General features: G+C 40.7%; 1 protein-coding gene across 1 annotated transcript in view; it reads right to left on the reverse strand.

Moving 5' to 3' along the window:
- Positions 1–27704, reverse strand: part of LOC122810347 (fatty acyl-CoA hydrolase precursor, medium chain-like) — a 520290-nt gene that overhangs the window by 192135 nt on the left and 300451 nt on the right. The window contains exon 8 of the mRNA XM_044081928.1: positions 17500–17640. Coding sequence (XP_043937863.1) covers positions 17500–17640 — 141 coding nt within the window. The remainder of the gene's footprint in view (positions 1–17499; positions 17641–27704) is intronic.

Consider the following 27704-nt stretch of genomic DNA (forward strand, 5'->3'; position numbering starts at 1 on the left):
TGTGATAATAGGCATCCTTGAGATCGATGGAGCACATCCAAACTCCTTTTTCCAGCAATGGGAAAATGGATTGTAGCGTGACCATCCGGAACTTGGACTTCTTCATGAAGCAGTTGAGACGGCTGAGATCCAGAATAGGTCTCAAGTCCCCTGTTCTTTTTGGCACCAAAAATAATTTTGAGTAAGTTCCTAATCCGGTCTGGCCTTCGGGGACTGGTTGGATGACTCCTTTTTCTAGCAGCTTTAACACTTCTGTAGCTGCTTGAACCCTCTGATTGGGTGGCACATCCGGGATTTTCCTTGGAGGGGAAGAGGGATGAATAAAGGGTATGGTGTAACCTCCGGCGATGATCTGGAGCACCCACTGATCCTGAGTGATGGACTCCTAGGCTTTCAGGTGCCCCGAAAAATGACCCCCGACTGGCTCCGGAGACGCACAGTTGGGCCGTCCCTCAGGGACTTTGGAAGGATGAACCGCGAATGGATTTGCGGTCTCCTGTGTTTCGGGGGCCTCTGCCGCCTCTACGGTGACGCCTTCCAGAGTAATTCCCCCTTCCTCTGCCTCTGGAGGGGGGTTCACATTGATGAGCAGGGAAAGACCTTTGCGATTTCTTGAACCATATCTTCCCTCCCCTCTGAGCCTTGGGATAAGGTCTTGTGGGAAGCGAAAAACGGGCCCTGATGGCAGACAAGGTCTTGCCCTCCTGCTCGCATCTAGTAAGGGTGTCCTTCACCTTGGGTCCAAAGAGTGAGGACCCATCAAAGGGAGCGTCTGTGAATGAAGACATGAATGCCTCCGCAAAGTGACACAAGCGCATCCAAGCCTGCCTCCTCAGGGCTACACCCGAACTCGCTGCTCTACCCGCCCCCTCGGCCGCATATGAAATGAGCCTCATGGATGAGTTAATGACAGATGACAGGGTAGATAGCTGGGCATTGACAGACTGAGCCAACGCTTCAGGCACATTACCCGAAAGGGTATCTCCCAACTCCTTCATGAGATCCCTTTGTAGTCTTGTGAAATGGCACAAATAATTCAGTGACTGCAAGGTAAAGGTCGCTGAAGATAGTGTACACCCGTACCTATCCATGCTCCTAGATTCCTTGTTAGGTGGATGGATAGACATCGAAGCCTCTGCCATGTCCTGTTGAGTGGCAGACACCACCACCATAGCATCTACTGGAACTCCCTTAGTGAGAAACTGCTTATCTGGGGGTGCAGACAAGAATTTATTGGGACGAGTGGGAACAGGCTCCACAGAGTCAGGGTGCTCCCACACCCTTCGACAAATAATGTCCAGTAACTCGTCGAAGGGTGGAGATACCCAGGAGGTGGAGGGCTGGGCTCTGAAGGCCTTAAGGAACACCGACTCTTCCGCAGAAGGGGCTTTGGAAGGCCAGTTGCCTCTCTGTCTCAAGATCTCTAGCATGTTAGAGAACGAGACATAGTCAGAGGATGACTTAGGGGACCCTTCCGCATCATCCAGATCAGTGTCTGAGGTGACGGACTCTTCTGGGGAGTCCACGTGCTTCCTCTTGCACATCTTTTTCCTAGGGGTCTCATCAGGCAAGGACTCTGAAGGCCCATCCGAAACTAAGGGACCACACAAGGAGGTATCCTCAGGCCTGGGAGCCCTGCTGTCCGAGGAGTACAGGCAACGCTGGCTCCGGAGCCGACTGGGCTGGGGCTGACAGCAATTTGGAAAAGACCGGTGACTGTAGGAGCCTCTGGACAACCCTGTCCAGGTCCGAATCAGAGAGCCTGGAGGACTTGGAGGAAAGAGAAGGGGCTCGACAAACTGTCTCTATGGGCTCCAATATCACCATAGGAGTTTGGCTCCGAATCGGCTCCAACAATATTGGAGCCGAGGCAGACTCAAGGAACACCAAAGCCTCCCTCAGAGCCGATGAATTAGGAGCTGACGAAACTGATCCTGGAGCCAACCCTCTCTCTCTCGGCTCCGAAGCCCTAGGAGCCGAGGGAGGAGATCCCAATTTCGAACCCCTTTCCATCGGCTCCAAAGTCAGTGGAACCAAGGAAGGGGAAGCAGAACTTGGTCTCTCATCTCTCGGCTCTGAGGGCAATGGAGCCGAAGATGAAGACATAGATTTTCCTCTTTTAGCCGGCAGATCCGATGGACTGGTCGGAACCGACGACCTTTTCTTCTTACCACGAGGCTCTGAAGACTAAAGAACCTCTTCAAAAGAAGGCCTGATTAAGCCTTTTAAAATCAGTTTATTTTTTCTCTCTTGGAGGACCCTGGAGGAAAAGGCATGGCAAACACTGCAAGACTCTTGCAAGTGCTTGGCCCCTAAACAGTAAACACAGATGTCATGGCCATCTCTGATAGACATCTTGTACCCACACTTGGTACATTTTTTAAAACCAGATGGCCTATGCTGTTTTCCAGACATTCTGACCAAAAAACACACACTAAAGGAAGAAAAGGAAGGGAATAGAGCTCTAACTTAAACGCTCTAAAGGTAGGGCTAAGGCCCACCAAACACCAGGAATTTACCACAGAAATTTTAACTTTCAGCTAAAACAACCAATACACACTCAGACAACAAGATAGCTATTAAAATAGTTGTTTTGGTTAAATGTTAAGAAAAAGCTCACCAAAAAACCCAAATCTGACTAAAAAAATAGGGTACTTAGCCACAGCCAACTCGAAACCATGTCTTAGCACTAGGAGCGGCAAACGAGATCTGGGGGCTTGGGTGTAGTGCATCCTGGGATATAGGGGTTGGCCCAGCCAATCAGAGACTTTGTGCTAGTGTACCGGCCAAGTCGGAGCCGATTCTCGGCTCCGAGCCCATCAGTTTAGAATGTAGGCAAGATAGGATCGTCTTACATCTCCCTGTTAACATCTCCTTTAGTGAACATTACACAGTTTAAATCCTGTCCTTTTAATAGCCAATAATCTCTTCTAGATAGACAGCTACTTAACAACGACTGAAATGGCTTACCCATCAGCCTATTCAATGGATGCTGTCTAATTCCTGCTATGGTTTCACTCATTCAAATAATGCCACCAACATTATATCCGTCCCCTTTCTCGATTATTCAGCGCAAGTTATTTAGCTAAACCCAGAGGAGGAACACCAGATGAACACTAAGATACTCTTATGCATGTCCAGAAACCAATGAAAACAGTCTTCACCCAGTAGTTCTACTTAGACCTAGGTTGAAATCAAGCCATCTCTTACTCCCTGCAAAATATGCCTGCAGCTAGAAATAGCAAGACCTTGCTGTATTCTCATGCAATCATATATACATTGCTCCCTAACATTCTTGGCTTTGGGGCTAGGCTAATGATCTCTCTAAATGAAAAGTAACAATCCACATTCTTAAAGCATTACATAAATGAAACAAGATTATATCTGTTTATACCACAACATTTGATTAACATGTTTTTATGTGTTATTCTGGCAGTAAAAATCACAAAAGAAGGGAAGCACAACAACTGTTCACATGCTAGACATGTAAATAAACCCCTGTTAAAGTTTGCAATGGCAGATATTTTAATATTTTATCTATTTTTCAATAATCTACTAATTATTGTCTGCAACTGGAAACAGATAAAACAAATCTACTATAACAGTCTACAAAACAAGAATTTTATACTCTGACTGTTCCAAATCTTCATTTATGGAAGCAAAGTCTAAACTGTTCTTGTTGTGTCTTTAAGCAATTTTTTCTAGCTATGCTTGATTTTCTTTTACGTGTTTTTACACATTTCTCCATCCATCATTTGAGCAGAGGAAAAGGTTTAAGTGAAAGATCCATTCTAGCTGTTCCCTTAGTAGATGTTGAGCTACTCTCTGAAAAAGATGGCGCATAGAATGATTACCCATATTGGCTAGCTTGTTGGTCAAACTTTCTTACTTCCTTGAGTGCGGTATCAGGCCTTGATAGATATTAAGACCGCCAAGGAAGAATGCTTTCAGAATGGCCAAGCAGAGCAATTTGAATCGTATTTTAATTCTTTTCAGACATGAAATACTGGCAAGAATGTATTTCTCAGTTGTCTAACATGGGGAGAAGAGTCATTATCCACATAAATCTTATTTTCAAAATGGAATTTTGTTGTCTTTCTGCCAGAGACTGGAAAGAAGAAGCTCTTTGAACTGATATGTCTGCAACTTAGCAAGGGTCAAGGGCAATTGTCTCCTTCTTATCACAGTTTCATTAATTACTCAATGTGCCCTTTCTAACAGGATCTCATCTTGTGGTATACCAGTACACTGACTGATATGAAGTTGCATAAACTTCCTACAGTCTTGTCTTTCTAGTCTTTGGAATTACCATAAAACAAATAATTTGTCTTCTCACTCTAGCTCCTGTTTCATTCATCTTTTGGAGAACGTCTTCTTGAATAATACCCCAGATTACAATTAGTTTTTTTATGTGATTTCTGGAGCTCAGTAATATCATCCAAGTGATTGTTTAGTGTTTGTTCTATTGTATCATGTTTTTCATTAGTATCTTTAATATACTGCTTGAAATACATGCTACTCTTAAAAATCTAATCATGAATTCGGTTGATCTTGATTCCTAAAGAGATGTCAGCAGTGTTTTCACTTTCAGTGTCATGTGGCTTTGGCCACAATCGATATTTAGTAATTCAACACTTCATTCCGCATATCTTGGATCTTTTATTTAGTGACATCCACCACTAGAGTTCATCATACAGAATTTATGAGCAGTTTGACAATTAAAATTAATGGGGGGCTTTTTTTAAACTTTTACTGTTGTTTTCATGCTGGGAGAGGAGAAAGCCTATGACTAGTGTGTTGGGTATGTTGTTTTGCCTTATGGTTTATTGGCACACTGAGTCTGTGGGCTATGTGTCATTTGGGTTGTGTTGGGTGGTGGAGTTTGCTTGCTAAATGGCATACTGGAAGTGAACTCAGGATTACCTGTTTTTAAAGGATGAATGCAGGTATCAGGCAGGTGAGTAGAGTAGATTGGTTTGTGAAAAAGGGTAGTAGCAGAGGCAAAACTAGATGACAGAGGTATATTGGTTTCATGTACATGTTAGAATAGAGTGCTTTGGTACTGAATTAGGATATGGCAAATGCCAGAATCATTTCCTTAGTTAAAGATTTGCTCCACCACCACTTCTGACAGTGCTCTGTGCGGAATTTGTAAAATCTGCCAGCTCATTACACTTCCAAATGACATGTTCTCAGTTAACTCTCTTTTCCATCATACCTCCATCATTTGCTATCTATCCAAGGGAAAATCTGTGAAGTCTTTGGGATATAAAAATAGCAATGCAAGCACTTTCATGCAAAAAACCTAAATGTTATGAACTTTGTTGCATACTTGGGAGCTATATAGGTTCATAGGTGAATAGTAGGCTAACTGCTATGAAGGGTCATTTTACATCTAGCCAATAAGCCAAGATCAGAATCAAATCCTGTACATTGTGTTTATGTGGCGAAGACCTTAACCATTATGCCAATCCCTGTCTCCCAGAAAGTTAAATGAGTCATATCATGTATTACAGCAGCTACAGTTCACAACCTTAGATTCTTCACCCATTCCCTGTTGTGGATGTCTTCCCATTGTTCCCTTTCAAATTGCCTTTCCGGTCTCTACTCCCAATCTTTTCTAACCTTACAATTATCATGCAGTATTTTATATGCCATACGTATTATCCCTTATTAACAGCAGCTTCTAGTCTTTCACTTCACACTCCCATAGTCACTTCTCAATGCCTATGCTCTGATATCAATCCCTGATACGGAAGGCGGTCTCTAAAATTAAATCCAAACTTCTGCTTCACCTCATCCCACTCTATAACTGTTCATTCTCTAGTTATTTGCTTCCAGTACCTTAATTCCTTTGACAATTTTCTCTAGTGAATTCCAGCCCCACCCATTTTACCTATTTTCTATACCCCTACTTGCAGTCATCCCTATTGGCAAAAAATCTTCTTTCTCCATTCCTGTGTTAGTTTAGTTCTTAGAATCCGAATGTCAATAAATGTGAACAGAAGACCAAGAATCACCAAAATCCACAGCCACAGTACCCAAATCTCCAAAAAATGTAGTTGAAAGCAGTAGGTTAAAAACAGCACATTTATTGGTACGTAATCTGAATCACACCAAACAGCAGCAAACTATAAACCAATGCCAGGAGTCTTTGCAAATATGTGTAATTGATGTTAGGACTCTTTTGGCTATATGATCTATAAATTTTGCTAAGACCTCCGTAATACTGCCTGCCCCAGAAACAATGGGCCTGAATCTTAGAGGGGCTAGGCCTTTATGTGTTTTCAGAATACCAAATATTATTGGTACCCTTGGTTTCATAACATGAAAGTAGTTGTATAGCTGCTCATTAATAGTGCCTTGCAAGAGGTGATCGTATAAGTAGTAACTAATTTTGGCATAAGCTAAATTAATTTCATTAAGGGACACCAGTTCATATTGTTCAACATCCTGCAACATTCCCTGTAGGATAAAATCGTAATCTAACTGGTACATTAGCACCACACCCCCTCCTTTGTCAGGTTTCATAACCCGGCATTTTTCCTGCTTTAAATTCTCAATCAACTGGAATTCTTCGATACTGAGGTTCAATGGGCACTTATTTTTCCTGTTTTTACCAGCTGTTCTAATTTCTCTTTCTACCATTTCCTCAAATATCTTAAGAGATGGGTGTGTGTGGGGGGGTTAAAGGTGCTGGTTCTGGTAAGGTCTGAGTGGATATTAGGTTGACCCTTAAAAAATATTGAAAGATTTAGCTGCCTAATAAACAATTTAAAATCTATCAGTGTGTTAGTGGGGTCAAAGGGACTGGATGGGGCAAAGGTCAAACCTTTTGAAAATAAAGTAAAATGCTCGTCTGTAAGCAAGCAATCAGTCAAGTTGTAAATTGTAAAATTATCTTTTCTGAAAATAATTTTCTTGGTAGGGGCCTCTTTCATTGTTAATGGTAAAACATTACCAAGTGGTTCTATTTCTGTATACGATTCCACCCTTGTTTCTGATGTCCCATCCCCCTCACTCCCCTGTTGGGAGGGTGCTGAAAATCCTGGTAGGACTGTTTCCTGCCCCTCTCAGCAATTCTTTCACTCCTCCTGGGTGGTTCATTGTTAACCCTAACACCCTTGTTATTACGTTCCACCATGCTATCCCCTTCCACAAACACAGTGTCATAGTTGTTTTTCCAACCACCATTTCTGTAAATAGGGTAGGCTAAGCCTTCCTGGTATTCGTGCATATCCCTGTCAAGTTTCTTAATTTTCTTATTTAAAACTTTAAAGCAGTGTTGGTCAACCTCATAAAAAACATTGTCATAGCTTCTTTTAACACTTCCAAAATCCACATCATTAGTAACATTTTGGTTAAGAGCAGTCAGCTCCTTCAATAAAAGTTCAGCCTTGGATTGATACTCCACAGTTATTAGTTTCAACATATCTATACCCGCGTTGTTAAAAATGTCACATAACTTGTCATACAATACAGTCCCTGAGTGCACACAGTTAGGAAATTTGAATAAACAGAGACCTTTGGGAACCCTGTTAACCTGTATGCATTCATTTAAGTAGTCTATCTCCAACTGGTTGTTTTTAAGCGCATATAACTTATCTCTAAACAAGTTAAAGTTATTCTCAATGTTTCTGTTAAAATTGGAGTCTACAGTACCTTGCTGAAAATGAAACTGCTTTTCAGTCCATGCTCCAAAGTTAAAATCATTATTTGTGTCCCTTATATTGTCGTCCCTTCTGAGTTTACCACTGGCAACATTTTTAGTGGACGACGTACCATGTTGTGATTTGTCTCGTAAATGGTTACCAGAACTGATGTCATCCACCCTGCCATTCGTAGCAGTTGGTGAAGAAGAAGTGACCCTATTGCGCTTGTCAGAAAGTTGCAACTGGTTGCCAGGCAACCCAAAACTCTGTTCAGCATTTTTTTCTTTAATAGTGAACATTATTCAAAAATAGCATTTTACGCAAGATTTTTAGATGATATTTTTATTTTATGGAAAGGTTCAAATGATGACATTCACAAATTCATAGAGTATATAAATGGAACTACTAATTTTTTAAAATTTACTTATATTGTAAGCGATATGGGAATAGCATACTTAGATACATATATCTACAAAATTGCAGATGGGTATGCTTCGAAGGTACACAGGAAGAGTACTTTTTCTAATGACTATGTATATTATACGAGTAATCATCCCCGTCATATATTTAAGAATATAGTGAAAGGGCAGTGCATTAGGGGAGCTAGAATGTCCTCAACAAAATCTGAGATGGAAAATGAAATGCAGTTTATATTTAAGTTATTCACTGACAGAGGTTATCCTAAAAGGTTGTTAGAGGACACTATTAAATATGTCATTTCACAATGGGATCTTAAATATATTCCTTTATTGGGGAAGCAGGCCACAATTAACAAAAAACCTTCAAATGTTTTAAATGCAGGAAGAGTTTGTGTCTTAACTTACACTCCATATGTTAATTGTATCAAAGAAATTTTAACAAGACATTGGGATATAGTGTCAGTTTCTGATTCATTTAAAGACAAATTGGGACAGTACCCGAGGGTAGTTTACAAGACAGCACCCAATATCAAGAGATTGTTAGAGAAAGTGGGTAGTAATGAATATAAAGACAAAGATGAGTGGGTATCTACAAAGAGGTGTGGGAGATGTAGGTAATGTAAATATATTTATGATCAACCAAACATAGTATTAGGAGATGTGACTCATACGAGAATAAGAAGTAGGGGTGGTAATTGTAACACAAAACAGGTAGTATATCTTGCAAAATGCAAAGAATGTTTAGCATTCTATATAGACAAAACAGAGAGACAACTGAGGAAGCATATATACGAACATTATTATAAGATACAAACAAAAGACCTCAACAATGCACTATATAGACATATTAGTGAATTAGGTGAGCAGCATACTTTTTTGTTCTCTATCATAGATCAGGAACATTATATACCCTTTGGTGGGGATTGGAAAACTAGATTGGCATGTAGGGAAAGCAAATGGCAAATATTAGTAGATGCCACCAGGAGCCCAGGAATTAATGATTATATAAGTATAAAACCTTTTTTAAATATGTAACAAAAATTTTTTTTTAGGTTACCATATATACAGTTTTATTATTATATATGTTTATATACATTTATACATTTTTTAGCTTACAAGTAGGTTGTAATGCTGTTTTGGATTTTATGGTCGTGATTTTATTCATTTTTTGGAATTATATTAGATTAATAAGATGTAAATAGTTCGTTTATTTATTTATTAATAGGTTGTATTATTATCAAGAAGCGTACAGGATATGTTTGTCAGGAATTAATCTAGTGAAGTTAGGAATATTATGTATATAGAAGAGTGATGTATCTTTAAGAATATTCAAAAGTTTTGGTGCCAAAATCTGTATAAATTACATTGTCTATGCAAGTTTAATTCGTTCTGATGAAGTCAGCAATCGGCTGATGAAAGCGCTTAACTTTTGTGGACATTATTTACAGTGGATGTTGGTCTTTCATTGTTTTTTGTTGTCCAGTGTGCAATAAACGGATTTGCTGTGGTTGCTGCGTTTACCTTTATTACCTTCTACTAGCCATTTGCCGGATATTTTGTGGAGTTCGTGTTCACTTTGTTGACTTACTTTCATGTTATGAAACCAAGGGTACCAATAATGTTTGGTATTCCGAAAACACATAAAGGCCTAGCCCCTCTAAGATTCAGGCCCATTGTTTCTGGGGCGGGCAGTATTACGGAGCCCTTAGCAAAATTTATAGATCATATAGCCAAAAGAGTCCTAACACCAATTACACATATTTGCAAAGACTCCTGGCATTGGTTTATAGTTTGCTGCTGTTTAGTGTGATTCAGATTACATACCAATAAATGTGCTGTTTTTAACCTACTGCTTTCAACTACATTGATGTTATGTGATCCTATCTCGCCTACATTCTGACTGATGGGTTCGGAGCCGATCCCTCGGCTCTGACTCGGCACGCTTATGCCAAAGAGCGAAGTCTCTTATTGGCTGAGCTTACTATATCCCAGGATGCACCACTACCAGTCCCCCAGATCTCGTTTGCCGCTAACAAGCGAAGACGTGGTCTCGAGCTTGGCTGAGCTAAGTAGTGTTTTTCACTTACTTTCCTGTCAGGAATTTCTTTAAAATTCAACAAAAAGCTGTTTTAACAGCTATCTAGTGGGTTTTGTGTATGAATGAGTATTTTCCCTTGGTAAAATATTGTGTAGTGACTGTGTTTTGTCAGACTAGAGGTCCCATCGGAGTTGAAGGGCCTTCCCCTGTCAGTTCGTTGTTTGGCTAATTCCCTATTATTTTTAGGGGTCTTGGATCCGTTACTTCTTTTTTTGGTATTGTGTTTAGTCCTTGTTAAAAGAGAAGTAGAAGAAGAGAGAGGAAAGAAATTTTTTTCTGTGATAGTCAGTGTGTTTTTTGTGTTTCTTTTTGGCTAGTTCACTGTATTTCATTGCCATAATGTCACAGGCTCCTAGGCCTTCAGGATTTAAAAAGTGCACTAAGTGCAGTTTTAAGATGTCGATCACAGACGACCACTCTCTCTGTGTATACTGTTTGGGCGCCAAACATTTGCAGGAGTCCTGTAGTGTGTGTCACGCGTTTTCCTCGAGGGTCCTCCAAGAGAGGAAAAATAAACTTATACTAAAAGGCCTTATTAAACCTTCATTTGAAGAGGCATTAGCTTCCTCTCCTGCTCCTGCTAAAAAGAAAAGGGCATCGGCTCCGACCAGTCCGTCGGAACCGACCACCAAAAAACATAGGCAGGCTTCTCCTTCGGCTCCTCGGACTTCGGAGCCGAGGGCGGAACGGTCTGCCTCGATGCCTCCAGCCTCGACTCCTCTGGATTCAGAGCCGTCGTCTGGGGCATCGAGAGGCGGGTCATCTTCATCGGCTCCACTGATCTCGGAGCCGATGAAGGTTGTCCGCGCAGACACTTCCTCCTCGGGGCCGAAGCGATCTTCGGCACCGAAGGAAATAGGTTTGGACACTCCATCGGCGCCGATAATTGTAGAGTCGATTCGGAGCCGGTCCCCTAGTCCCTTGGAGCCGTTGGAGAGGCCTACTCGGACCCATTCGGTCTCTTCCAGGTCATCAAGGATGTCAGATTCGGACATAGACAGGGTGCTCCAAAGACTGTTCCAGTCACCAGTCTTCCAGAAATTTGTTTCGGCTCTGACCCATTTGGCTTCGGAGCCGATAGCCCACTCCATTGCCATTCCTCCTCCGACCGCTTCGGCTCCGTCGGAGCAGGTGCAGTTGGAGCCAGTAGAGATACTAGGGTCGGCTCCGACCCTTACTCCAACCCCTGCCTTCGGGTCCGAGTTTAGCACGTGGACTTCTTCGGCCGGACCCGGGGGTGATGTTTCGGGACCAATGCTGTCGGTTCCGAGCCTCCCTCTCGGTGCTTCGGCCGCGGGACTTCCGTCTGCTACCATGGCTCCGGGGACCGGACCCTCCCAGGATTCTGTGGGTCCGGCTTTCAGAGCTATGAGGAGTGCCTTGGCCAAGTCTTCTTCGGCCATCTCTGCGGCTTTACCGGCACCTTCCCTGGGCATGGAGACTGGGTCTTTGGCAGTTCCCCTGTCTCTAAGCAGCGGAGCCCCGGGGCCTGAGGTTACCCCCACTGGGGGTTCCCCTCCTCCTGAGGGTTCTTCGGAGTTGTCTTCGGAGGAGCCCCCAAGGAAGAGATCATGCAAGAGGAAGCACATGGACTCCCCCGACGAGTCTATTACATCGGACACTGATCTTGATGATGCGGAGGGGTCCCCAAAGTCATCCTCGGATGATGTCTCATTTGCGGACATTCTAGAGATCCTTAAGCAACGAGGCAGCTGGAATTCCAAACCCCCCTCCGCTGATGAGTCAGTGTTTCTCAAGGCCTTCGGGGCTCAGCCCTCCGCCTCCTGGGTGTCTCCGCCCTTCGACGAGCTCCTGGATTTGGTTTGTCGGAGGGCGTGGGAACATCCAGATACTGTGGAACCAGTGCCTTCTCGCCCTAACAAATTTTTGTCTGCCCCACCCGAGAAGGAGTTCTTAACGAAAGGCGTGGCTGTAGATGCCATGGTGGTGGCATCTGCTACCCAGCAGGACGTGGCAGAGGCTTCAACGTCCATCCATCCTCCTAATAAGGAGTCTAGGAGCATGGACCGGTACGGGAAGCGGACCCTGACTTCAGCGGCCTTTACTCTGAGGTCCCTGAATTATTTGGCACATTTCACCAGACTACAGAGGGATCTGGTCAAGGAGCTCTCAGACTCCCTCTCAGGTAACCTACCTGAGCAGCTAGCCCAGTCGGTTAGCTCTCAGTTGGCTATCCTCACCTCGATTTCTAACTCGTCCATGAGGCTCATTTCATATGTGGCCGAAGGGGCGGGCAGAGCGGCAGGCACAGGCGTGGCTCTACGGAGACAAGCCTGGCTCCGTTTGTGTCATTTTGCAGAGGCCTTCAAGTCTTCCTTTGCCGACGCTCCCTTTGATGGGTCCTCTTTGTTTGGACCCAAGGTAAAAGACACTCTTACCCGCTGTGAGCAAGAGGGAAAGACTTTATCTGCCATAGGAGCACGTTATTCCACTCCCTTTCGGCCTTATCCCAAGGCAAAAAGAGGAGGGAAGATGTGGTTCCGCAAATCACAGAAATTCTTTCCTCAACAGCAGGAGGATTCCCCTTCCAGAGGCAGAGGACGGGGAAATTTTTCTGGGAGACGCCGTCCCAGAGGCGGCAGAGGCCCCCGCAACACTGGAGACCGTGAGTCCTTTCGTGGCTCTTCAGCCTCCCACACTTCATGAGGGATTGCCTGGCTGTGCTGCTCCGGAGCCAGTCGGGTGCCGTTTTGCCAAGCACCTAAAAGCCTGGGAGTCTATTACTCAGGACAGATGGGTGCTTCGGATAATTGCCGGAGGTTACACCATTCCCTTCACGCACTCACCCCCACCGTCCAAAAAAATCCCGGACCCACCACCCAGTCAAAGGGAAATTGCAGCCGTAGAAGCTTTAAAGCTGCTAGAAAAAGGAGTCATCCAACTGGTCCCCACAGACCAGATCGGATCCGGAAACTACTCAAGGTTCTTTTTAGTGCCAAAAAAGACAGGAGACCTGAGACCCATTTTGGATCTCAGCAAACTAAACCAGTCCGTCATGAAGTCCAAATTCCGAATGGTCACTTTACAATCCATTCTCCCATTGTTGGAGAAAGATGTTTGGATGTGCTCCATAGATCTCAAGGACGCCTATTATCACATACCGATACATCAGGCGTCCAGGAGGTATCTGCGCTTCAGCCTGGGAGACAGTCATTTCCAATTTTGTGCACTGCCCTTTGGTCTCACCACAGCCCCCAGGGTGTTCACCAAGTGTCTGGCAGTAGTGACTGCTCACCTGAGGAGTCTCGGATTCCAAGTGTTTCCCTATCTGGACGACTGGCTCCTGACTGCCACCACCAGGCATCTACTACTAGAGAACCTACAAGCCACCATCTCCTGGGTGCTTCCCTGGGAATTACATTCAACTGGTCAAAGTCTGTCTTGCTGCCTTCTCAGCGCATAAGATTCATAGGAGCAGAGATAGACTCAAAATTAATGCGAATCTTCCTTCCTACCGAAAGGATTCAAACATTACAAGGTCAAGTCCGAGCCCTGCTTCTAAGATCCAAAGCCCCAGCCAGGATGGTCCTGCAACTTTTAGGTTCAATGTCTGCCACAGTTCTCCTAGTTCCTCTGGCAAGATTGCACATGAGGATTCTTCAGTGGCTGTTATCGACACAATGGTCTTTTCAGGATCTCCCCCTCAATCATCACATACTAATTACAGAAACATGCAAACGGGACCTCCGCTGGTGGCTTCTAACATCCAATCTGAATCAGGGAAGACCTTTTGTTATACCCCCTCCGGTGGCCACCTTGACAACGGATGCCTCCCAGACGGGGTGGGGGGGGGCATTGTCTGGGCAGGTCAGTTCAGGGTTCTTGGCTTCCAAACGAAACATTTCTCCATATCAATGTGTTGGAAATGAGGGCTGTACTTCTGTCCCTACAAGCCCTCCACAAGTTTCTCCCTCAAGGCATTATCACTATCCACACAGACAACATGTCGGTGGTCTGGTATCTAAACAAACAAGGAGGGACCAGATCTTACCCCCTTTGCAGAGAGGCCATGAGAGTGTGGGAATGGGCAGTGGCTACCAACCGCTTCCTGGTAGCGACCCACATTCCAGGAAAATCCAATGTATTGGCAGACAGACTGAGCAGGACTATTCTCTCTCCTCACGAGTGGTCCCTGAACGAAACAGTAGCAGCTCAGATTTTCAAAAGATGGGGGATTCCGTGCTGTGACCTGTTTGCAACACCACAAAACACGAAGTGCAAAAGGTTCTTTTCCTTGACCCCCCCGTCAAGGGGAGGCAGCTATGGATGCTCTAGTCCAACCTTGGCCAACAGGACTGCTTTATGCTTTCCCTCCGGTTCCACTCCTCCCCAAAGTCATCCAGAAAGCTTCCCAATTGGGGTCCACAATGATTCTAATTGCTCCATACTGGCCTCGTCAGGTATGATTCCCCTACCTACAGAAATATACTCTGGACGGTCCTTGGTTTTTGGATCTAACTCCGGACCTTCTGGTTCATCAGTCAGGACAACAGCAACAGTCCCTTCACACTTTGAAATTAACAGCTTGGCTCCTCCACTTCCAACTTTAGTCAGAAATCACACCTTGGACCCGGAAGTTATTCACATTTTATCTTCCGCCCACAAACCCACCACTAAGAAATTGTATCACAGTAAGTGGAAGAGGTTTGCTATCTGGGCTCAACTCAGAGGCTTAGACCCTATTACTGCCCCGATACCAGAGGTCTTGAAATTTTTGACATCCTTGTTTAATCAAGGATCTTCAGTCTCTACTATTAAAGTCCAATTAGCAGCTATCTCCAAATTTCACGAATCCATAGACCCACCGTTGATGAGCAGCAGATTATGCAAAACTTTCATGAAAGGTGCTGTGCTTTTAAGACCCCCAGTTTTTCATCCTGTGCCTCCGTGGGATCTTGATTTGGTACTTCGTGCCTTAACATCTGCTCCTTTTGAACCGGCTGCTACATGTGAGTTGAAATATCTGTCTTGGAAAACTGCCTTCTTAATTGCAATTACCTCTGCAAGAAGAGTTTCAGAACTTCAAGCCCTATCTATCAAACCACCATACTTGATTTTTCACAAGGATAGAGTATCACTTAGACCTAATCCATCTTTTGTTCCCAAAGTTTGTTCTAATCTCTGTCTCCAACAATCTCTAGAGCTACCAGTTTTCTTTCCAAAATTTTCAAACAAAGCAGAATACACCTTGCATACGTTGGATGTTCATAGGCAATTGCGCTTCTATCTAGACAGGACTCAACAAATTTGGAAAACAGATCAATTGTTTGTGTCCTTTTCAGACAATAAACTGGGTCAAACCATCACTAAAGCTACTATTGCCAAATGGATTAGAGATTGCATAACTCAGGCTTATTCCTCTTCAAATAAGCAACTTACAACATCTGTCAAAGCTCACTCTACTAGAGCTATGGCTACCTCTATTGCATTTCATTCCAAGCTCGCTATTTCTGAGATTTGTGCTGCGGCTACTTGGTCCAACCCGCATACTTTCATTTCCCACTATAAATTGGATGTGGCATCTAAAGGGCGAGCATCTTTTGGTTCCACGGTACTCAGGAGTGTTTTCCAGTGAGCCACCCAGGATATAGGTGCTAGGGACGCTGTCCCATCAGTCAGAATGTAGGCGAGATAGGATCACATAACATCTTTTAGTTATGTACTCACCATAACTTCAGATGTTTGGGATCCATCTCCTACATTCCTAATACCCACCCTCCTTCCCCCTGCCTTGGAGATCAGAAGAGATTGAACGGTTTGAGTTCTACTGTTTTTATCTTGTATCATCTGTCAGTGTTATATAAGCAGTGCATGCGTGTGTGCATGTATGCGGACAAACTAGATCTGGGGGACTGGTAGTGGTGCATCCTGGGATATAGTAAGCTCAGCCAATAAGAGACTTCGCTCTTTGGCATAAGCGTGCTGAGTCGGAGCCGAGGGATCGGCTCCGAACCCATCAGTCAGAATGTAGGCGAGATGGATCCCAAACATCTGAAGTTATGGTGAGTACATAACTAAAAGTTTTGGAGATTTGGGTACTGTGGCTGTGGATTTTGGTGATTCTTAGTTCTTAGAATACTTCCTTCCACTTAATGAGTATAGTACTCTATGTTGATATGATTCTACACCGGGATCTGCATCCAAAGTCTTACTCTCTCCTTATTCCTCAAATTTTCCCTGTTTCAACACCGTCATCTTTTTCCAGTTTAATTTATAACTTTCCACTTGCATTATGTATATGAGCCTTAACTGAATAAATATCAAGCATCTGTTCAAATCACCTAACATTAAAGTACGTTGTTCAATGGGCAGAATCATCTTATCTCACTTAACTCTTGCCCTCTTCCTCTGCCTAAATAAATTAATTTAACTCTTATTGTGCAGGACTTCTCCTTTGTTTGATAAAAATATTACTGGCCTGTATACAAAACTAAATGGACTAAAAACATTTTCACTGCTTGTATCTTACTATTCATAACCAAGAGCTTCTGGATTCTCAGTTTTTGCATTATCGTTTGTTTGGTCTCTTTACAGGCATCCTTAGCTGCCATAACAGAATCCCTCTTCAATAAATACTCCTAAATACTTCATCTTATCATGTCCCCATAAATACAGGTCTTGCTGAACCTGTTGAAATTCTTTTGCTTATTCCTTAGATCCTGATGCCATTGTGACTGTTTCTGAATAACTCCATTCCAGACCTTATGAATGAAGTACACAATTTGCCACTGATCCTCTCATAACTTCGGTCATTTTTGTAATCAAGTAGTGTGGATGGTCCCCAGGCCCTTCTGCCTTATTTTCTATCACACATTTAACTCTTTCATCACCATATCTCTGGATACTTTACTACTGCACATCTCCAAAAAATATTCATTGAGATCCTTCTGTCGCTCTTCTGATTCATTGCTCATTTTCAACTCAGTCCTAGTCAGCAAATAACTGGCTTTATGATACATAAAGGTGAAGTCTTGACTGGGAGCTAGATGACCCTAGGTGTGGTCAGTAGCCTTACCATTGAAGGAGCTGGCAGAGGAGAGAAGAGTGGGAGTAAATGGCTGACAGAGAAACTTCCATGCTTGGTGGCGATAAGTGGTTTTGCCCACTGCAATACTGACACCGACTGGAAGATGGATGTACAGCATGCATCATATGACCTGGATAAATGCACTTGACTTGCCAAGCTATGTTCATGCAGTACCTTTACTTGTGTGTACGTGGAAATACTAACACAATGGCAGAAGACATGTGCATGGTTTGGTAAGAAGCAAAAGCAAAAAAAAAAAAATGGAAAAAAATGACTACTTACAGAAGGAAGTAACCATCCGGCTTCATGGTTGTTTACTCCAAGCAAGTATGGGACACTGTTAAATTCTTTTGCTCGAAAAAGCTCCTCAAGTGATTTTTTTAAAAAAACTCCATCATGTACTACTGGCATACTGCTAATTTTCTGTGAATTGAGAAGAAGAAGAGAGGTATAAATGTCATACATTTGTGATATTGTTTGCTTAACTGCTTTTGTCAACATATCTAAAAGAGAAAATCAGAAAGTAGCATGGAAGAAAATGATAAATTAAGTTGCAATATAATAATATATATATATATATATATATATATATATATATATATATATAAATATAAGTATATATGTGTGTGTGTGTGTGTGTGTGTATATATATATATATATATATATATATATATATATATATATATCTATATGTAGATCTACTTCAAATGCTAAAAGTTGCACATTACCGAACCACACATCATCGAGGATGAGATAATCAATGTTCTTCAACATCAAACGTGAAAGTAGACTAAATTTAAAAAGATAAAACTCTGTTTGTAAGTCCTTTACACCCCCTGCTACTTACATATACCAACTCTGAGATCGCACTGCAGTGAAGAGAACAGTAAATTTCCAGTTCCATTCCATTCTCTTCACTGTTGTACTATCTTGGAATGGGTACATTTTAGGAGCAAGGGGTGTGTAGGTGCAGGGAGGCTTGATCCCCCTGCAAAAATGTGAAATAGGAAGTTTTCACATTTTAGGTTTTTTTTTTCTTTAGTTTGATATTGCAGAACTTTGATCCTCTGGTCCTTGATGATCAGAGGTTCGATGTTGTGCAATTTTGATACTCTGAAGCGGACTGTCTCTCGCTCTCTCCCTCTCTCTCTCTCTATATATATATATATATATATATATACACACACACACACACACACACACACACACACACACACACACACACACACACACACACACAAAATATATTATGGCTTTCTGATGGAGTCATTAACAGTCTACTAGGAGACTTTCAGTATATAAAATACTGTACAATGAAATAAAAAATGCTAAAACATTACTGAAATGACACATGTAAACAGGCTTATTACTACATGGTGCTATATGTGTAGAATGCTTCTAAGTCATTTTTTCAGTATCTGTGTCAACCTCTGAGGTAGAATAAAATAGTACAGGGTATCAGGGTGCAGCCCCACCTATGGAGTTCATGGGTGAAACACGTTTTTTTGTGTTAGACTGAGCATCAGTTGAACTTTGAGCTGAAAAACTGATTAGTTACACCTGCTAAATTTAGCTTCAACTAGATGATCTTTTGAAAAATATATTACAATTGTTTATAATGCAAATAAGGCTCCCTCATGCATGTTATCTTAATGTTACCTCAAGGTAGGGAAATACAAAAAAAGAAATCATTGCTTAGAGGCTAGAGTCATTATGTTGGAGAGATAGTTTTGGGTAATGGAAGGGTTTGCATAACTTTCTTTCTTTTTTAAAGCACAAGAATAAAATATGCAATTAACTGTTGTTCAGAAGAATAAAAGAAATAGAGCTAGCCTGAGAGGAGCACTGAAGGAACATTTATAAATGACATGTACATAGTGTCATTGCAACAACTCTTTTGTTAACATTAATGACCAAACAAGGGAAGGAATGTATATATTGAGGCATAAACTTTACAGTCAGTATTTTTTAACAAGATACAAGATTCCACTACAAAATAAGTGTTGACTGGTGACTGCAAAAAAGGTGGGGCTACAAGAAGTAGCAAACTCTGTGAGGCTAATTCGAATGAGGTGGGAGGTCAATGAGTACTGAACTGTGATCAAACAATGGTGTCAGTCACATTCATCCACAGCTGCTTCAGTATCCATTCATTATAGCCAGTTTATTGACACTGTACATTTTTTATGTCTGACTGCAATAAAATACTGCTACTACTACTACTACTACTACTACTACTGTAATGTCAGTAAGCTTGCCCTACTCATGCACACTGTGATGTCCACACACTGGCCCAGTAATCAAGGAGCCTCAATCCTCACCACTAGCACCAGTGAGGGGCGTGCACATTGGGGGGATAACAAGTACACACACAGTAAAGTACAATTTCCCTTAAGAGCACACAGAGATCACAGTCAGTCTAGGATTGGTTTCTCCCCATCTCTCCATATCCCCAATAATACTCCCCACTGGCACAGCTATAGGGTCCAGATCTTAGCCTAGTGATCAAGCTAAAACCTCCAGCTCCCTCTCTGTCCAACCCGTGCTTTGTGTCCCTGCCCAAGTGGCTGACACACACACTTTAAGATTTGATTTATATACAAACACACAGACACTCCTGACAAAAGCTGGCACAGATTCTCCAGCTGTGCCACCTTTCTGCCCAGACTATAAGGTAGTACCGGCTGCCACCAAACACTAATATCAGCTACTATAAGGCCATTCCCAAAGGGTGAGCAATTTCACTGTGTAAGTTAATATTATCCAAATAGTAAGTGTGACTGAGCAGCAAGACTATTGGAGTGGCTTGGACAGTATCACCAAATACATGCAAGTGCTCTAGAGCTTAAATTATCTCTACACAAAACAGCCACAGTTGGAAGGTTTACAAATATTTAATAATAAATAATAAAAACACATGGCAAAGCTCATCTATTCAACACAGTGCTAATCAAGAGTTCAAAAATCACAGGAACTTTAAAACAATATTGTAGGATAGTCTGACATAAATATAGAAAACAGCTAGACTAATCTGGCTAAATTTCTATCTAACTCTAAGAGAAACTATGTTGTAAATAACTTTACTTACAAGGCAAAGTGCTGGTGAGTTGTTGTCAACTTCAGACAAAATCCAAAATGCTCCATCTTTCTCTCTGAGAAAATCTTAAATTGATAACACCCAGTACTGCTGAGTCATTTCACATTACCTTATTTTTATCACTTCTTCTTTAGTTCCCAAACTCAAAATTTACATCTCTTTGTAAGCTGCACCTGGCCAGGAAACAACAGCAATAAAATATACTTTTGCATGTAAAATCTAGCAATTATCTCTGCCTTAACACAATAGAAAGAATTTGCTGGTCCAGACATCTTGTCTACGAGCTTGAGATCAAACACAGTTGTAATTCTTTACTTAACAGCCTTCTTTCAGCAGAGAGCTCAGTACATCATAGTTTATTCATAACACATAGTTCTCTTTACATTTGTAAAACAAGCCTGTGAATTATATTAATATTTACAATGACATATAATTATTTATAAAATTCTATCTAGCTAGGCTGGAAGCCTTCACACACACATTAGCTTTGCTAGACCTGGTCAAGACTGTTTATAAAGACAGCTAGGGTTAATCAGTTTCATCTACTGACTGACTCAGAACTGAATCATTATAGCCACTTTATTCACTGTGTGCATCTTAGATATCTGATTGGGATCAAATGAAAAAAGTAATTAGTTATAATATTTCAAATATTTCACATTGTTGTACTGAAACATAAACTATCCCTATTAAGCTAGACCAATAACTGTTTAAAATGACAGCTGGGATCTGCCACTTGTATCCACTAGCTCTGCAAAATCAGATCAATGACTGTTTAGAATGGCAGCAGGGATCAGTCATATTCATCTACACACTGCCTCAGTATGTACTCATTAGACCCACAATATTGACTGCATCCACCTCAGATGTCCAGTGTGATAAAATAAAATAAGAAAATAATAATAACAGTGGCATTAATTTTGTTTTACTGAAGCAACCAGTAATTTGCCAAGACAGATCAACAGATGTTTAAAATGACAGGAGTAGGTCAGACATTTGCATTCACAGACTGCTTCCATGACCATTATTTACAGTTGCAAAATGTGATTGTGATCAGATGCGTGAATAAATACAAAAGTATTTCAGGTTGTTAGTATCAAATGAACAGTACAATGGCGTAATGGTGCAACGCACTGAATTCTTCCAGACATAAAGACACAGATGCATCACCTTACTCATGTTAAAAAACAGTACAGAATAAAACAATGAGCCCCATAAACACAGCTGGAAACTTTAATATCTATAAGTGCTTTCACAACACAATGCTGCTTCATCAGACCATTAAATAAAATCAGGTTGCGCAATATATAAAATAAACAATAAATTCAAATACACAGATCAAATTACACAAGTGAGTCACATGTTTAACTTCAATTAAACAGGGATACAATGTAACTAGCCCAGCATTAATGGCATATGACTGCATGTAAAACTTGATTTCAAGACATTTACAGAGATAACTACCCCATAGCATTGTAACATTTAGCCTTTTGAATTACAACTATATATAGATGTATATATAAATATATATATATATATATATATATATATATATATATATATATATATATATATATATATATATATGTATATATATATATATGGAAACTTCAAAAACAAGCCCTCTTCAACTCACACACCCCCTGATAATTATATATACTAACTCCAAGACTGCACACTCCGCAGGGGAAACCCCAAGGACTATGTGATCTCACACAGTTGTCAGCCATCTATTTTGTTGACCAAAGCATGTAGGCAAAACAGAGGTTGATTTAAAATCAAATAAACAAATGCCATAGAACCCATGTATATGTGTACATATATATATATATATATATATATATATATATATATATATATATGTGTGTGTGTGTGTGTGCGTGTGTGTGTGTGTGTGTGGGCATGTTGATCTAAGGCATAACATCAAATGCTCAAAAGTCTGAATGCAAAAATATCAACCCCAAAAGATCAAAACTGTAAAGGCTGAAAAAAGAAAAAAAGAATATCATTCTTTCTATACGAGGGGGAAACCCCTAAACCCAACATCTCTTGAAACTTACATATATACCTACTCCAAGAATGCATTACAGAGGGGAAAAGCAAATGTGTAGTCCACACTGCACTATGATCTTACACATAAGAAGACCGGAAATTTGCAGTGTTTGTATATTTGATTACTTTTGCATGTCTTACACTGACTGAATAGTTGAATGAACAGCTACATGACACTAATTTATGAATATATATATATGTATATATATATATATATATATATATATCACACACAGTATATATATGTGTGTGTATGTGTGTATGTATGCATATATATATATATATATATATATATATATATATATATATATATATATATATATATATATATAGGTATGTGACTTTGTCACAATAAATCTAAAACACACTTCATAGAAAACGCAAATGACTGAATCTCAATTGATAGAAAAGTGTGAAAGGCTATAGAAAGTGATGGTTGTTTTGTATCATAGGAATTGCAGTATAAATTAAAGTTGATCAATTTTTGCACCTTGCTAATGCCCACTGCTATGCTTTATCTATAGATGTTTGTGCATCAGCAGTGATTACTGTGTGAGTAGTTTTCTCTGTTCTCTGAGGCTGCGCTTCTATGGAATTACGTTTTTTAAGTAAGGGGGCATGTGAGGTGCAGGAGGGCTTGTCACCCTGCAGAAAAAAAGAAAACCTTTTGAGAACTATTTGGTTAATATGAAGTTTTACATGTAATGCAATTCACCTAAGTGTGTTTTACATTAAATGTGTCTTAGATTAAATTTTAGATATTCTCTGATTAGGTAAAGAGACTTAGCTAAAAAATGATGGATGCTTTATATATATATATATGTATATATATATATATATATATATATATATATATATATATATATATATATATATATATATGTACACTCTCACACACACACACACACACACACACACATATATATATATATATATATATATATATATATATATATATATATATATATATATAGATATACAGACAAAACCTAGCCCTGAGGAAATGTAATTTTTCAGCTTTAAGTGCAATAAACATTTTCCTTACGGAAGAACAAACCAAAAAAGGTAAAACTAATAAAAAAAACAATAAAACAGATCAGTACTTTCACAATTGTCAGTTCATCTTTTGTTCTTACTTATTTTACTTAATAAACTGTGGTTTAAACAAGGAATTTCTGCTTGAATCCTGTTTACTTGTTTTTTTTAATAAGAATGCAAAGTGATCTGCAACACGGTTCTTACATTAGAATTTATCACAACAGTCTATTTTACCAGTTTGTATGCTGATCTCTTTCCTGTACAACTAGTTTTCCTTTATAGACACACACACACACACACACACACACACACACACACACACACACACACACACACACACACACACACACACACACACCATCTATTCCAAGTGGAACAATGCCACCCCAGGCAATGCCGAATGGCTATCTATGAATAAAGGGCCAGAACTCTTCTCCAGAAAGGCAGGCCCACCCTCATCATCGTCATGAACCTCAGAAAGGCTGGGTTGTGCATGTGTTACCTGAAGAACAAATCTATCATCTGGGCATACAGAAATGAGGCAATATTGGAAGGCAGTCATAAATTAATGCAGCATAATGATGGAAATAAGACTTTAAGGCATGGCGGGCCTAATTTGCAGAAATAATCACACTAGCTGCAAACCTGTCTTGCTTCCTGTGTAAGATAACATGGTTTGCATTACATTCAGTTCATGCTGAAATAGAAAGATTGCATCAAGGAACAGAGAGAACTGTAAGGTAAGATGACTAATACAAAGGATTAAGACTGGATGCTTTTAACAGCCTGCTTTTTGCAGTCCAGTGCTGGATTTTCTCAGACTTCATTTGCCTACTGCAGTCTCATTAGCTGCATGAAAGGCAATAAGCAATTGTGAGTACCTTGCACATACATTAAGATTAATAGAATATAACACAGGTATACAGGGGGATCAACCCCATAATGGCAGTCACCATACCATGGTACAACCTGAACCTATACCAGAAGAGGGTTGTATAGAACCCACAAAAAATATAGACATATTACATGCTGTGCCACCACCACCATCTCCACCTGACATGGAAGACTGATGTAATGGCAGGTCTAAATCCTACCTTGAGCTTGTCAATTACTTGCCAGTGGCAACAACATTCCCAAAGCCAGTACTGCATAAAACAGAAAACATATGACTGTAAAAAAATGGGAAATTCAGGAAATTCCTGTATAACCTCTGCTTCCTATTCACGGACATCATCAGGGTTCCTCTGCCACAGGTCAGCAGATGAGTGCCTGCACTGTCTCCCCATTTTTGTGTTACTCATGTTTAAGGACAACTCACCTGCTGGGTAATACCTGGCATCCACTTTCCTAAATTCACCATGATAGGAGCCTAGTGGTCACGCCCTAAAACAGCCATGAAGGAGAAGAAGCAGTATTTTACGATAGGAGCCTAGTGGTCATGCCCTAAAACAGCCATGAAGGAGAAGAAGCAGTATTTTACGATAGGAGCCTAGTGGTCATGCCCTAAAACAGACATGAAGGAGAAGAAGCAGTATTTTACTCTCCATCTCATACCATGAAGTGCCGTAACAGGCATTACCAGAAGCTGCTGGCCTTATTTCCTCCAAAAATGGTGACACATTTGCAAGGAACAATATAGCTGTCTGTTGTGAAATTTCAGTTTAATTTCTCCAAGTCCTTTCGGTTTCTAATACCATTATGAAACTGGACGCAATTCCTAGGTGAGGGTGCGATTAAAGTTAATGGAATTAATATTGCCTTAGTTTTTCATGTTAGCCAAAAGTGCTCTTCTCAGCACCCACAATGTGTCCAGAATTGATACCTTCTGTACTTCATATAGAGTTACATGTATTGTAAGTACTCAAAAACAAACCCAAGCTCAGATAAGTGGTCAAACAATCAAAAACCAAGAGCCATAAATGAAAAGAATGATGACCAAATGTTTTCTAGTGAAAACAAGAGCTTTCATTTCACTTTCTACAGCATTCTTTTCATTTATAGCATATGTAAGTATGACTGTAAATTCTTTTTTATTAGATCTGTTGCTCCCACTACTATTGGAACTGTCTCGGTATCTTTGTTCCATATAGCTCTCGTTTCTGCCTGTAATTCCTGGTACTTTACAACTTTGTGTCTTTCTATACATAAGATGCTGCAGTCACTGTGTGTAACAATTTTAATGATTAATGCCACTTTTGTATTTTTTCATGGACTACTATCTCTGATTTTCTTGCATCTATTTTTTGAACTGTTGTAATGGGTGATTCCAAGTGATATATATTTCTTCATTCTCTATAATGCTTTGTGTTTCTTGTTTCCAATGCTTCTCAGCTACTTTTATACTGTAGTGTTTGCAAAATCCCCAGTGCAATACTCTTGCCACATTATTGTGCTTTTCAATACATAGGCCCTCTGCCATGAATGTATTACACCCAGCAACAAGATGTGAGACTGTTTCCAGTACTTTTTTACGAGCCTGCATTTATCTGTTTCTCCCACCTGTTCAATGGACCTTGTAATCTAACACGTACATAGACCAATATCCTGGGTTGCCATTATTAACCTTTCATCTTATGGTTTCAATTTACCTCTCATTACCCATTCATGTATCAAATCTTGGTTGACATGAGGTTATTCCAGGGGAGCTTGATACTTGCCACAATATTTATGCCTTTTCAACATTTCTTTCCTTCTCATCTGATTCTGCTCCTTATATTCTAAAGGCATGTGACTGGAACGTTTCTCCCTGGGCCTTCACTGAAAATAGGCTCTGTGAAGCCTAGTTGGACTTTCCCGGTCAAAAAATAATAAAATTAAAAAAAAATTTAAATTCTTTATTTTGTTTTTTGGCATATTCAGTTGCTGTCGGATTTTTGTCTTCTGTTTTTATTTCTATTTCCAGTTTACACTTAAATGCTTCTGCTAAACTAAGTGAGGATGTCATCTTAGACTTCTTTTCTTCATGTTTCAAAACCCTCACTATGTTTGGATCTGGTGAAGTCAGCAGATTAGTATGCAGTCCCATGATTGCAGATCTATACATTTAATCAGCTTCAAAGAGGTTCTTACCTTCTTCGGAGTGTGGAATATACAGTCTTGGTATACATTGTTTTTTATGTTTCATTTAATAAGCATGAAGCATTTTCTTGTTTTCCTGTCCAGCTGATCCAGCACTTTTTGGAGTCAGTCAGTCACTCACTCCAAAAAATAAGTTGGAATAGAAAGAGTAAACTGGTTTATAGCTTGGATTTTATTCCTAGACGTCAAGGCAGATGGCCTTCCATATAACTGTTGCAGTATTCTTTACTAAAGGAATATCCTGCCAAGGGCAGCCCAACGTCCGGATGGTACATCAAAGGCTTAAATTTTTATAGACATTGTATGTCACACATATGCTCCCTGCTCAAGGTGTAGGGTATAAAGGTGATGTACAGACATACATACCTCAGAAATGAATAGCCCCAGGGGGAACAACAATCCTAGGAAGTAGGAGGGACGTGCATCCAGGAGGAGAAAAAGAAAAGAGTAGAGCAGAAGGGGGAGGAGGGAGGGATGGACTGAATACTGCAACAGTGAAGAGAAGGACATCTACTGTTATGTCAAGATTTTACACAAATGTGCTATGTCCTTCCATATCACTGTTGCAGCATTCTTTAATAAAGGAAGAGTACAAAAGCTCAGGAGGAAACCTGGGAGGAGGAAGGCCCAGAAGAACCCTCCAGAAAACCATGCAGAATAGCTCTGGCAAAGCCTTGCACTGGAAACAACATCCAATTTGTAGTGCTTAGCAAAGGTATGGCCAGAGGACCAAGTAGCAGCCTCCAGGATGGAATTAGTATCCAAGCCTCAACCCTAGAAGAATAAGCCTTTACAGAAGGAGAAAGGATTTTCCCATGGAAAGAGTAACAAAAAGAAATGGCCTTAGAGACCCATGAAGAAATGGTTTGCTTAGAAACAGCCAAACATAGAGATCTAGAATGAAAGGAAATAAAAAGTTGCTCAGACTTGTGAATGGCCTTAGTCTTATGCAAATAATATCTGAGCTGTCTATGCAAATCCAAGGTGTGAAGAACCTCCTTACTAGCAGACTGCAGAGAAGGAAGAGAAATATGGGTGAATTAATAGACTGATTAAGAGACATTAACCACCTTGGGCATAAAAGAAAGATCGGTATGAAGAGACACCCTGTCCCTATGAAAAGGGCCAAAAGAAGAACAGTCTTCCATGTACAATGATGCAAGGAAGCTGAAGCTGCAGGCTGAAAAGTATCCTGATGCAATTTTTCAAGAACAAATTTTGC

Source organism: Protopterus annectens, chromosome 8.part1 (assembly GCF_019279795.1).
Source record: "Protopterus annectens isolate FY-2018-M chromosome 8.part1, PAN1.0, whole genome shotgun sequence".
Classification (NCBI taxonomy): Eukaryota; Metazoa; Chordata; order Ceratodontiformes; family Protopteridae; genus Protopterus; species Protopterus annectens.